The sequence below is a fragment of the Dioscorea cayenensis genome, chromosome 8 (assembly GCF_009730915.1).
Source record: "Dioscorea cayenensis subsp. rotundata cultivar TDr96_F1 chromosome 8, TDr96_F1_v2_PseudoChromosome.rev07_lg8_w22 25.fasta, whole genome shotgun sequence".
Taxonomy (NCBI): Eukaryota; Viridiplantae; Streptophyta; class Magnoliopsida; order Dioscoreales; family Dioscoreaceae; genus Dioscorea; species Dioscorea cayenensis.
Window position 1 is genome coordinate 14272412 of NC_052478.1, and position 13565 is coordinate 14285976.

Consider the following 13565-nt stretch of genomic DNA (forward strand, 5'->3'; position numbering starts at 1 on the left):
AAACAAGAAGAGAGTTTAATGGACAATTTCTATTTCTCTTATTGCTTTCCTATGATTGTTGGTAAGACTATGAAGGGCTAACCGTCTTTCAGTGCCCCGAATTATGAACCTTGACTTTTAAAACTTTGATTTTAGTGATATTGATTCTTGAGATTCCTTGTGGTCTCCCTTTTGTTTATATTGTTTATTCATCTTTGTGTTGATTGCCTTGTTACAAGTTCATTGTTAACTTCACTTGGGGATTGTTGATAGCCACATAAGCGTTGATTTTTCATTGCTAATTTCTCGTAAATGCAATCACAATTTAAGTTGCTAGTTAACCCTAGATTACCCTCCTGTTGTCTAGAAGATAGATTCTATTCGTCTAGTAAGGGCACACATTAGGGAAGGCGTTGAGTCCTCTCTAAGCCTTGAGTAAGGATGTACGTTATCGAATCCTCCGTAGGTGGTCACCACGGTCCAAGAAGAAGCTCTTGAATCATTGCCTAGTCATTGCATTTGTCAAGGGGATTAGTCCGGGGCACTATCCTTTCCATTGCTATCTCTTCAACCTAAACCCTTGTTTCCTCTTCCTTCTCTATTCTTTTCTCCTTTAGTAGTTTAATTAATTCAGAATAATCTTTGAGTCGGTTAGATATTAGGAAATTAGCAAGTATCGAGAGCTATACCAGTCCTTGTGGATTCGAATGTCCGATTCTATTGGGTACATTTTACTACTTGTACAACCCGTGCACTTACGGATATGAAAGGGGCGTATCAATTATACTTTGCATTTTGTTTAAACTATGATTTCAAAGCCTATATTATTATGGAAATCCAGTAAATTTTTGAACCACACTTCTAAATTTTCTGGTTTAGTCTAATTGGAAAAAATAATATATTTTGAAAATGTTTAAATAACCATTTTTCATATTTGCTGGTATTTGTGAGTTTTCCACTTGTTTTCACCTCACTCACTGAGTAACCGAATTACTCACTCTCTAGTTCTATCTCTCTAGGTACTAGATTCTAGTGTTGTGCATAAGATCAGTGATGTTCCGCCAGTCTTCGAATGTATCCACTAGGGTTGTCATTTTCTTGAAATTTTTTTAGGTATAAATATCAAAATGATCCCTCTATTTTTTGTTTTCTGCCCTTTTAGTCTCTCTAATATAAAATCTGCCTTTTTGGTCCTTGTATTTGCATATTTTCGTCCTTTAGTTGTAAAATTCGTCCTTTTAGTCCTCGTATTTGCACATTTTCATACCTTTTGGTTCCTCTAATTCATCAACTAAAAGGACCAAAATGGCAGATCCATCAATTAGAGGGACCAAAGAGACAAAAATGTGAAAATACGAGGACCAAAAAGTCGGATTTTATATTAGAGGGACTAAAAGGGCGGAAAACGCAAAATAGAGGGACCATTTTGATATTTTGACCATTTTTTTTAAAACTTGTATTTGTACTTTTGATTCTTGTATCTGTAAGACTCTGTTGTATTTATGTACCATTTTTTTATGTTTCCTCTTAGTTTGTTTGCCGTATTTGTCTGCTCTAAATCAGGTTATGAGGCCTTGTAGGCCTATGGGGTTCATGCCCTGTGGGCCTGCGGTAATTGTCTGTGCACTGGGTCTGGTTGGGGCGGGTCCGGGTGTGACAATAACCATGGAATTACCCTAAAACTCTCTTCGAAGAGTATCCCAAGCTTTCTTTGCAGTGTTTGTTGTAGTTATGTGAGAGAAGATTGATGGATGAAGTGCCTTTTAAATATGATAAAAGGCTTTAGCATCCTTCATCCTCATCAATACTTTTCTCCACAAGATCCCAAAGATCCATAGACCAGAACAGTGTTTTCATCTTAATACTCTAGTGCTCATACCCTTCACCCTCAAGAATAGATAGATGTTGTTGTGGCTTACTGCTAGTTGCCATGATATTGCACTCGTTTACTGTATTTTGAGTGTTTTTCAAGAGGAAGATGAACAGCAGCGCTGTACACTCTGTTAGGATCTGGTGAAAAAGTTGTGTGTGATTTCACTCAAACTCACTATAATTTAATCACTTTATATGAGAACAAATGAGAAGAAGGGTAGATAAGTTTTTGCTCTGGAATTTCTTACTGCTTTTGACTTCATTAAATCATTCAGACATTTAAACAAACATATGATATGCATGCCAGTGAGGCAGCATGGTTCATACAACGAGAACAGCTAAACACATAATACAAACAAATAGCAGAAGCATAACTTAAAGTAGTACATAACACTATAAAAAATTCGGGATGCTGTCAATCCCATTTGGTGAAGATCATGGGCCTTCTACTACAACATTGACCAAGCTTGTAGCTTGCACAGCTACCTCAGTAGGATTCTACAGCATAATTAGTAGCTCTGGATTTGATCAATCAGCCTCAACACACTCACACCTAATAGCTTTGATACCAGTATTCAGAAAAACAATTTTTCATATGATTATTGTCTCATCCGTTCATAACTTCATTACATACATCCAAATAGAAAATAAGATATTTGGACTCAGAGTCAAAAGGAAAATCTATCCCTAAAGCTAAAGCATGCACACCGTACTTCACACACAGACTCATTAATTACATTTCTGTCATGCATTACATTGACACGTAGCTTACTAGCGCCTCCTAACATATCTAGTCTTTCATACAGAGTCAGCAGATGATCTAGTAAGCAACTTAACTTCTTTAAAAATTCAACCCTCTCAACTGGCTGGAGCCTCCAGCTCATAGAGATCTTCAAGCATCTCTAACATAATTCAGTAGATGTTCAGCGCAAAAGGTCAACAATCTAAGGACTAGAATATACTTCTCCAAGAACATCTCTAGAGATTTAAGGTAATTTATTAGAATCCATTATGGATTCTTTGCTACAATAATTTGACAAAGTATCTTGGATCAACTATTCTTCATGGGAGAATGACTAAAGAGACCGACAAGGATATTGCTGACAAATGAGGAATAAATTATCAGGATGGAATGCTAATCAGTTATCTCTAGCTGGGCGAGTCACTTTAGCTCAAGCTATCCCAATTTCTCGTATGTAGACAGCTAATCTTTCCAAGCACATATGTAAGGAAATAGACCAATTAGTAAGGAATTTCATTTGGGATTCATCTAATGAGAATGGAAGGCTTCATTTAATTAGTTGAGATATATACTATTTGCAAAGAAAAAAAGCTTGGAGGTCTTACGTTTTGAAGGGTGGTAAAGAACAATACTGCATTTTTGGTGAAACTAGGCTGGGAGTTAATCCGCAAACTCTTTAGGTGCAGATGTTGAGAAGTAAATAAGAGTATAATGGTGTAGAGAGCATAAACAACTTTCTTAAACAATTCTAGAATTGATAGTTCGTTGGACAGATTCTCTCTAATTAATCATGCTACTTGCATATGTCGTGTCTGATTTGGGAAAAAAGCTTTTGCTTGCTCATTCCACTACGTTTAGTGGTGCTTGGAAACAAAAATTAGCATAATGGTTTCGAGTGATATATGCCGTCAAATTGCACCTATCTCTCTTCCTACTAAAGGTAGGTCTGCTATGATAGTGTGGATGCACCACCCTTCTAAAAAATTTCAATTAAGGTTGCTTATGATCTCATTAATGGTTTAAATTCCCCAAATGGTGAGTCTCTTTGGAGAGTTGTTTTAAAATGGCTAGGTACTCAAATAATTAAATCATTTATGTGGTTGGCTACCCATGATCGTCTCCCAACCAACGTTCTTCTTTATAAATAATCAAATAGTTAATAATGAAATGTGTCCTAGATATGGCAACGATTATGGAAAAAGTCCTCCATGTTCTTAGAGACTGTTGTTATGCTAGAATGGTATGCCATTTTTGGAGTAGGTATATGGCATCTTTGGTTCTAGTGTAACCATTTTTGACATTGAGAATACAGTGCAAGAAGAACCTATTCAAGCAAATTTTAATCATGCTCAAGATCCCCCTTCCAATGTGACTTCCCCTCTGGTGAAAACTGGGGCTACGGTGGTTGATGCTGGCAACACCTCCAACACCAATCCTAATGAACTTCAAAAGGAATCATTAGAGAGGTTAAGAACTTCAGTGCAGGACTTTGGCATGTTTGGGTTGGCTTTTTTAAAGTCCAAAAGTGTTTTTTTATAAGTTAAACACTTCTGGATTTTAAAAACCACGTTTGCATTGACTTTTGGATAAAAGCTGAAGCTGTGAAAAAAGCTGAAATACAATTTTTTTCATAAGCTGAAATACTAATAATTACTATAATTATAATACATTAAGTTATAATAATAATAACAAATAAATGTAATTATAATTGTAATTGTAATTATAATCATAATATATTAAGTTATTATTATTATTACTAACAATGCTTTCATTATCATTATTAATAGCAATCTATAATAGTAAATCAATAAAAACTCAATGAATGGCCACTTTAGTAATTTGTTACCTCTAAAAGCCCTTTTAAAAATTTCACATCTAAATAACTTCACACATATAAAAGTGTTTTTGCATTATCTTATCCAAACATAAAATACTGAAAAACACTCAACTTACTCTCTAAAGCACTTTTAAAAAAAAAAAAAAACTTCTACAACTTAACAAAAAAGCACTTTTTTTTAAAAGCTAACCCAAACAAACCCTTTGTTTGCAAGATATGTGGAAAAGCTATAATCACTTTACCGTTCCAGGCATGGTGAATGACTATTATTTTATCCGGTGTGAGTCTCATGAAATGCAATCAAAGCTTCTCTAGGAAGGGCTGTGGACAATTTGCTGGGATGGTGTTGCACCTCATTCCATGGCGTGAGAATTTTCAACTGGCATTCGAGAGGCTTGACCTAGCTGCCGTTTGGATCCAGCTACATCACTTGGCATTTGAGTTTTGGGAGGCTAACACGCTGGAAACTATTGCATCCCAATTTGGGCATCTCTCACCGGTGTCAGATTGTTGGTTAATGCCAATGATATGGTGAATTAGGATGGTCGTATGTCTTGGCGATTATCCGAGATACTTAACCTTTGGAATCCTTTGAGCCCCTCCTTCTCTGTGGTGCTGCAAACTTATTTAAGCAATGTAAGCTTGAATAAAGAAGAATTTGTTTAATGAAATTCTATAATTAATTTTGTATGAATTTTATATTTAGAAATGGGTTAGGGTTCGTTGCTAAATTTAAGAAAAGAACATATTTTGCTAAATTTAAAAACGGAATTATGTTTATTTCCAATTTTGAAAAGGATTTTGTAAATTTAAAACAAAAATAAAATCCGTTTCTAAATTAGAAACAGAATTATATTCCATTTCTGTTTTCTAATTAGAAACAGAATAATTCCGTTTCTAAATTCCTGTTTCCAATTCCATATATTCTTATTGTGAAGGTTTTAGATGATGTTCTTAGTTGTTATCCTTGTTTTTTGTATGCTTAGTTTTTACAGGTTGTGTGCTCCCTTGTTTGCTGAGAGATCCAGTTTCAATTTGGGGTTGTATCGGTACTTGTTGTAATTAGTTGTCATCCAGCTTAATACAAGCTCATTTATAAAAAAAATAAAATAAAATTAGTCCCCGGGTATCTACTCATTAGAGCTAGTAGAGGGCAAAACTGTATGGAAAGGCCTCAGGGATAGAAGGGTTCTAAGAGAAACTGGGTTAAAACTTAAACTTAATGTGTATGGAGCTTGTCCTAGTAATTTGATAGGAACAGCGAGTGGGTTACTCAGAAATAACAATGGTGATTTTCTTTTCTTAGGGCTTTCTCAACAGACTTGGGTAATTATTCAGCTTTGTCAACTGAGATGTAGAGTACTTTGAAAAAAAAACTGAGCTGAGTATGTTTATGAATTGTCCTATGCTAACAGGCTTGTTAAGTTGGGTAATTATTCAGCATTGTCAACTGAGATGTAGAGTACTTTGACAAAAACAAAAAACACAGCATAGCATTGGGGATGTGTTGCAATAACGACAAACATAGCATATAGTTGCATATAATTACAAAAAACACAGTTTCCTGCAATAGCATTAAGATTTCGTGGAGGAATATGCAAAAGAGAAGCCTAAAATAAAATGCATGCTACCACAATATTTCATGGCTTCAATAGGTTATCAAATAAAGCAACATGAAGGGAAAATTATGGCAATAGCTTATCACATGATATAAGGGCGCACTGCAACGCCTGCACCATCACCTAAAATGGCCATCAACAAAGCAACTGCATTTTTATTTGGATCATGGAAATTCAATTGTTCAAACCATTTTAGATGGACATCAAACTTCATCAGGCTAACATTTTAAACTCAGCCATGAATGACATACCAATCATGAAATCAGATCAACATAGACCTAGAGAAAGAGTGTATTTACTTTTCCAATAAATACCCTCATTCTTTACCTACAGAAATTTTATTCCATTTTCACCTTAATTTCATTAGTTTTAATGTTCAATTAGTGTGAAGATGATATTCAGAGACTAGGAAGTTCACCAGAAAGACAAGAAATACACCAAGGTTTGAAATATGGAGCAATGCTAGCAGATCATTCACCAAATTGTGTCTCTTGGTATAACTGTAAATGAATTAATTAATACTAAAGAGTCAAACATCATATACAAAATTCAATTGATTTACAACAAATATTTTATGGATGTTCACCTGTGCTTCTAAAGGAATATAGTATCATTGGCTCGAGACACCCACTGGTGAACGAAGGATTTGCTGCAGCAATCTAGCAGCAAGACGTTGTGTTACACCTCCAACAACACGATTGCCAAGATTGCGAGCTTCAGGTTCTTGAAGAACCTGCTCATAGCATTTTTCTCATATTAGGCAACTACAAGAATGAATCTTGTAATAGAAATCATTCTATTGTAGCATGTGAAGCATATTCATGCATAAAAACATTAAATAATGTAAAAATAGATCAGCAAAGGACATTCAACTATCAACCGACATGGTGAATACATCAAAAGTTGAATTTAATTGAAGGATTTACTGTCTTGACCTTTCCGATTACTTCAAATGATCTTATTACATGTCAACAAAATTAACAATTAATTTAACAATCATACTTCCAAGGATTTTGCTGAAATTGTGCTTCTTCACCTCCTGCCAGGTCTTCAAACCTTAACTCTACAATAGGCATTTAACAATCAGTTTTTTTTTTCTAGTAACATATGCCATGCACACACATAATCCAATCACAATCATAGTTTATGACAATGGCCTAAACAAGATGCATAGAATTGGGAGTATCTTCTTTTTGTGTTTTACTGTTTTGTCTCATCTGAAGGTCTTCTCGACTACATATTTCATGGAGGAATCAGAAATTGGGACAAAAAATATGTAGACAATTCTCCCACAGTTTAGTCACCATGAGGAACTAACATTTCAATTTTCAATCAAAAGGAGATCCTAGCCTGGTTCATGCTTTTCTAAACTTAAGATAAGAAGGCAACTTGAACTTGGAGAATAATCTGCTAGTAGGTCCAATTCCATGTTATGATATAGTCTGCAAAGATCCAGGAGGGAGATAACAGGCATTTCGGCAACATAAGAACAATCTAAAATAAGATAGCATTCAGTACGATCACCCACCAGTGATAGTTGATGATACATCTCTCCTTGCCATGCAATTCCATTAAAGACATAAAAAATTCATATCAGGCACATTTTAATTTAAACACATCTTATGGCTGCTCTTCCTAATAATTGTGTCTATGCTTTGATTTGGTATTTAAACTCCATGCCCATTTGCTTGCCAAACTATAGTTTTGTTGTTATAGATCAGAACAGAACAAAAGAGTCAGGATTATACAGTTTGATAGATTTGCAGTGAATTTTGTTACTACATAAAATGAGCAGCTGAAATAGTTTTTTAACAGTCTTATTTACAAATAAGGCTTTTCTACACTCTTCTATGTCTCCACTGTCTCCTAGTCTTCAGATTTGTCATTACAAACTTGAGAGGATGATAAATAGTATTTTCATTGTGATGAAAGAGCAAAACAAAACAAAAATGAAAATGTAACTTCACTGCCAACATCACATCTCTTGTCATCCTAAAACCTTCATGCTTAATTACCATGTTGACAAATTTGTACTTATTGACAATGTTAAGCAGTATATGCTAATGGGAAAAGTAAATACTTACAATCTGGATTCCAGAATTAGAGGACCCCAATTACAGCACCAGTTATTCATATCCTTCAGAGACAGAGGTCACTAACTCAATTATCTTATCAAATGCCGACCTCTTCAAATTCTCACTCATAGTCTACACTACGTTTATTTTTACTGGATGAGAAGATAATGCATAGCTACTTAATTAACATCTTGAACTCTGCACATAATGAGGGATTTCACTGGTAGTGTTTTTTCAGAAAAGAAACAGTGGAATAGAGTATAGAATGTATGTGGAAGTTTTGATAGAAGGCAGGGAGTACTTAATGTAAATGATGATAACTTTTACTGGGAAAATTCAGAGGGAATAGAAATTAGCAGGAAAATAAATTTAGCTTCCTTGAATGTCTTTTTCTAGGTTGAATCCACTAGAGTTGGTTTCCATGTTAATTAAGAAAACATTTAAATGAACAAAACTTATCAGCAAGAAATTGAAGGTTGAATCAGTAGAGCTGGTTTCCATGCTATGCTAGAAAAAGCTACATATTGGAATCAATGAAATTTTTCTGCAAAAACTTAAAGGAAACATGGCAAGAAAATAATACATTACAGTTGCCAAGGAAAGAATGGAAAAGAATGGTCAACAAAGCCAAAGAGTTGGAGGATGACGAACATTAATAGCAGAGACATGCAAACAGATTCTACTATTAATCAATCTGTTCGTTTCCTTGTAAGGGTTGGTCTTTAAGTGATAATTGTTAATGCACAAGGGCATATCTCTCTTCAATAATAAAGCCCCTTGATTTTGGACATAATAATACCTCATATAGCCTCCAAACCATATGACTGATTTTGTTAACAACCAAATTATGGGTGCCTTAACAAGAAGCAAGATTAAGGCCAACAGAGTAAACAGGATTCATTGAAAGGAGCATGTATCATTCATATGAATGATGTTTGGGCCTGGAGCTGAAATACTAGGCAAATGCAAACCAAAACAGGTTTCATGCCTAAATATTGGTCCAGCAACTGAAGATGCCAGAAAATAATACTGAAAAGGGAAAACAAGCTTATGGTCGGAATCAGAGGATTGAGAAATACGATGAGAACGACCTTGAACATTACTGAAACCCACCACACAACTATGAAGAAATCGAACAGAACACCAAGAAGAAAAAAATGAACACCACCAAACCGTAAGAAGTGCATTAATAAGCATTTTTATTGACAATGCAGTTACAAGTAAAGGTCAAAGGAGAGATGGAAAGGCAAAAATCAAATGCAAGAGAGAAAAGATGACAGACTATATAAAAATCAAACCAACTGAAGAATTAAAAGGCAAGAAGAAATTTAATTGGTCAGGTTTTCAAGCAACCAACAAATGATTAGATGAGATGTGAGCATTTTGAATGAAGATATTAAGCCACAACCAACTTACCATGTTAATGGAAACTATTTCATAAGTCTTGCAACTCATGCCCACACATAAGAAACCATGTCAGCAATTTATACTAAAAAACCTAATTTACATTCTGGATATCTACAAAAAGATCAATAGCTCCAAACAAGTTTCTGTATCTACATTTAAGGATGATGATAATTGGAAAAAATGCAATACTCCCTCTCTCACATGAGAAGGGTTAACGCCAGTTTCCAGGACATAGTATAAGAGAAATTGCAGTTTTAATAAGAATATTATTATAAAAGAATCTAAGAGGTATTAAATCATAAGGTGTTGACAGATCCACAATGTATTATGCATGAACGCTCAACCTGCAATACTTTATAAGAGACGGACTTTAGTGGAGAATAATACTATGCTTGCACACATTAAGAAAACCATGAATAAAATTTCTAAACAGTAGGTAAAAGTTATACAAAGATCAGTTGCAATCAAAACTATAGCAAAGGGGGAAAAAGAAGATATAAAGAACAGCACCTGTAATATAGGTTGCAGAAGGCTAGGATCAAAATTCTCAGAGGATCTCAACAGACTCCATATTCTGAAAACCCTATCTCGAAGTTCAAGCATTCGTTCTTGTTCATCATGATTCAACTTAAACGGTCCAATTGGATTGCCATTTGATATCAGAGTCCTCATAAACTCAGGAATTGAGTTGTATGAGTTAATCATGGTGCCCAAGACAACAGCTTCAGTAACATAAACAGCCTCTTTCACCACAAGAACACGTAGTTCTTCACCTTCAGGATCCAATAATAGTTTCAGCACTGGTTGTAAAGCCTCTTTGGTAGTAAAATCTCTATCTTGTCTTCCCTGGACAAGAAGATTTTCAAGCCTATTCCACCTGTAAACCAGGTACATGTGCAAAAAAATTAAAATCACAATTGGTTATGAATTGATTCCAGAATAAGCCTGCCTAAACATGGAGAATGCAAATTTGACACCAGGGCAACTTGCCTGAATCTGCCATCTTTAAACAACAACTCGATGAGAGCATCTCTGAGATATGGATTAGGATCAGTTAGTAGCCTTTTAGCAAAGTAAGGATATGAGGCAGCAAGCACCTTAAAATTTGGATCTGCATAAAGAGCCAGACCTTCCAAGACAGTAAGTGACCTCAATATCAGTGCATAGTATGCTGGAACTGCAAGTAATAAAACAAAATAATCAACAGAAAGAAACATCACATCATATTGAAGAGAACTAATTCTTTCTCCAATAACTTATTGTTGTATAGTTTCACATCAGTTGCAGACAACTCAAACACAATGATGTTAGTTTCAAGAATTAAAGGCAGTGTAGCCAATATATATGACCTCAATCAACAAACTGAAGAGAGCAATTATGGAAATAAACTCACCATCAAATGGATATTGATATAAAACAGCACCTAAACCATCCACAATGGTTTTAAAGTTTAGTTCGCTCACAGTTGAATTAAGTGCATCATCAAAAAAATTTTTGAGTGCAGGCACAATTGGGGAAACATCAACATCAGACGATAAAAAATCCAAAGCATAGTAATCCCGGGCCATGGCTTCATAGTCACGATTAACCATATGAACAATGTGGCCAATAATTGCACATCTTGCTTCTTCTGGAGTTTCACTCATCATACCAAAATCAAGAAATGCTAGCTTCCCTTCAGGTGTAGCAAGAAGATTACCAGGATGGGGATCCGCATGAAAGTAGCCATATTCAAGCAGCTGTCTAAGGCTACATTGTATACCAGTATTAACCAAATCCAGTAACTTCAAACCTTGCTTCTCAATTGCTTCTTGTTCATTTAGTTTCACTCCATCTACCCAGTCCATTGTTAGCACTTTCACACTTGTGTAATCCCAAAAGATATCTGGAACTAAAATGTCTTGCCTATCAGCATACAACTTTTTGAATCTTCTTGCATTTTGGCCTTCCTGCATAATAAGAAAATCAACATAAAATTCTTCTAAACCTCAAACTGGAGAGAAATAGTTCCTCTAAACACAATGACTGAAAACCCTCACAAATGTGATGGCTGTTCGCAGAATAAATTATATAAAATACTTCCCAAGGGTATTAAAGTCAAATTCTAGAAACTATAGTGCTTGGTAAGATATTATACACGAAAAAGGAAACACGAATGCAAATACCTGCACATAGTTGAGCTCTTGATAGACTCTTCGGGCAAATTCATCCATTAGAGCAACAACATCGCTAGAGATAAAGTCCACATACTTATTTATAAGAAAACCAAGACCTCTCAGAAGGTAAAAATCCAACCCAATAGCTTCTTCAATCCGAGGTCGTTGCACTTTCACGGCAACAACCTGTCCAGAATATTTGAGTCTGGCTTTGTAAACTTGGCCTAGACTGGCGGCAGCAATTGGGGATGGAGATATGGCTGAGAAAATGGATTCAAGCGGCAACTCCAGCTCTTTCTCGATGCATGAAAATGCCTCAGCATCAGGAAACGTTGGTAGTGCATCCTGCACAAAAAATATACAATGCACACTCTGAGAACAAGACGAGTGAGATAGCTGACTGATCAATCACATTCGTAAAATAACTTGAAGTCTGCTAGCCATCAACTTATTTCCCCACATACCTTTTATTCAGGTTTAAGTATAAGAATCTTTTAGAAAATTCCCCCACACTAACTATACTTTGGGACTAGCGGTGGCGAGGCCATGTCACAAACTAATGTACTAGCATCCATTCTTATACATAATCATCACCTAAGCCAGATTTCAGGGAAAACTCAACAATGACAATATAAGAAATCAAATTTTACTAAAAGATAACTGTGAAAGCAAAGCCATAAACAAAGTGAAATTACAATGGAAGAGAGACGATAAATGGACCTGTAATTCCGACAGCTCCTCAAGAAACTCTGGAGGGCAGATGTCAGGCCTGGTGGACAGACCCTGTCCAATCTTGACAAAAGTTGGCCCTAATCTAGTTAAGATCCCGCGCAGCTCAACGGCCCTCATCCGCATCCTTTGCTGGAGAAATCCCCCTCTCTGGTCCAAGAACAACTGGAAGGCGAAAGTACCCAGCCCTGTCAATATCTCAAGAGCCCTGAGAACAACCTAATCGGTAGGAGACACTAAGCAACAACACCAGCAGGAATCAATCAACCAAAACCTAAAAAACAAGCATACAAACCTTAAATGGCTGAGAGCCATATCGAAGGGAGAGCATCTGAGGACTGTAGACAGAGGCAGAGACGGCCCGGGCCATGGCCCTGGCCTCCGCCTGCATCTCATCAGCACGATTCTTAGAAGATACGGAAAGGGAGAGAGATGAGGGCCGTATCACCGCATCTCCCCCTGCGGCTCCTCCGAGATTAACGGAGGATGGCCGGGCCTCGACTATTGCCGCACGAGGCGCCCATGATCGGACGCTTCTTGGCCACGCCGCTGGCGGAGAAGAAGACGAAGGGATGCTGAGAACGATGGGCATTGACGAGACCAATGTGCACGGCAAGCAAAATAGTGGATATTTGTAGTTTGTTAGCGTCTCCGGTTCCCCGCTCGCAGCCACAAAACATTTCGTGCGGATGCGTCTCGTCTGTGTTCTCATGTCCAAGCCCGGCCCACTATATTGGATACTTCTGGCCCTCGTTTCAATCTTAAGACGCCAATCCACGTTTTCCCTGGTGTCCCCTCTTCTCGAAAACCAACGAAATGTTAGTTTCATAAACACACGAGGCTTGCATATCCGAAACTCCTATTTCATTCTTTCTTCTCGGTTAAGTAGACAGAGACACTGCTGTTCCTTTTCCGTCTCAAGTCCATTTCAATCTATGTTATTAGCCCAACCAATCATGTTTTAATGTGGTGAATTGGTATTTGGGAGTCAGAGGTCCCTTGTAATATATTTTTTAGAAATTTTTAATAAGTTATTATAATTTTAGATGTAAAATAGTTATTTAGTACTAGTGGCATTCTTGTATTATCACACAGTTTTTTTTTTGGTGAGAAATCCAACCAAAACCAGGGATAATTCGGTTATTTGGA

General features: G+C 36.3%; 1 protein-coding gene across 4 annotated transcripts; it reads right to left on the minus strand.

Annotated features, from left to right (window-relative positions):
• Positions 1-4546: 4546 nt before the first annotated feature.
• On the minus strand, positions 4547-13143 carry LOC120266839 (protein ACTIVITY OF BC1 COMPLEX KINASE 3, chloroplastic). Of its 4 annotated transcripts, none has more exons than XM_039274490.1 (8): positions 12712-13143; positions 12408-12635; positions 11697-12032; positions 10925-11480; positions 10522-10708; positions 10042-10408; positions 6636-6782; positions 4547-5045 (listed from the first exon to the last, which is right to left on the minus strand). In XM_039274490.1, the coding sequence occupies exons 1-7, from the start codon at positions 13126-13128 to the stop codon at positions 6660-6662; spliced, it is 2214 nt and encodes a 737-aa protein (XP_039130424.1). In that variant the 5' UTR covers positions 13129-13143; the 3' UTR covers positions 4547-5045; positions 6636-6659. The 4 variants fall into 4 exon arrangements, with proteins under 4 accessions (XP_039130424.1, XP_039130423.1, XP_039130422.1 ...); XM_039274489.1 differs by lacking the exon at positions 4547-5045 and adding an exon at positions 5313-6549; XM_039274488.1 differs by lacking the exon at positions 4547-5045 and having other exon boundaries at positions 6556-6782.
• Positions 13144-13565: the final 422 nt, after the last annotated feature.

Coding starts and splice junctions, on each gene's coding strand:
- LOC120266839 (XM_039274490.1), bottom strand. CDS start 13,128: ATGAGAACACAGACGAGACGCATCCGCACGAAATGTTTTGTGGCTGCG. Junction 12,636..12,711: donor ATGGCTCTCAGCCATTTAAG/GTTTGTATGCTT, acceptor CCTACCGATTAG/GTTGTTCTCAGGGCTCTTGA. Junction 10,409..10,521: donor TTTAAAGATGGCAGATTCAG/GCAAGTTGCCCT, acceptor CCTGGTTTACAG/GTGGAATAGGCTTGAAAATC.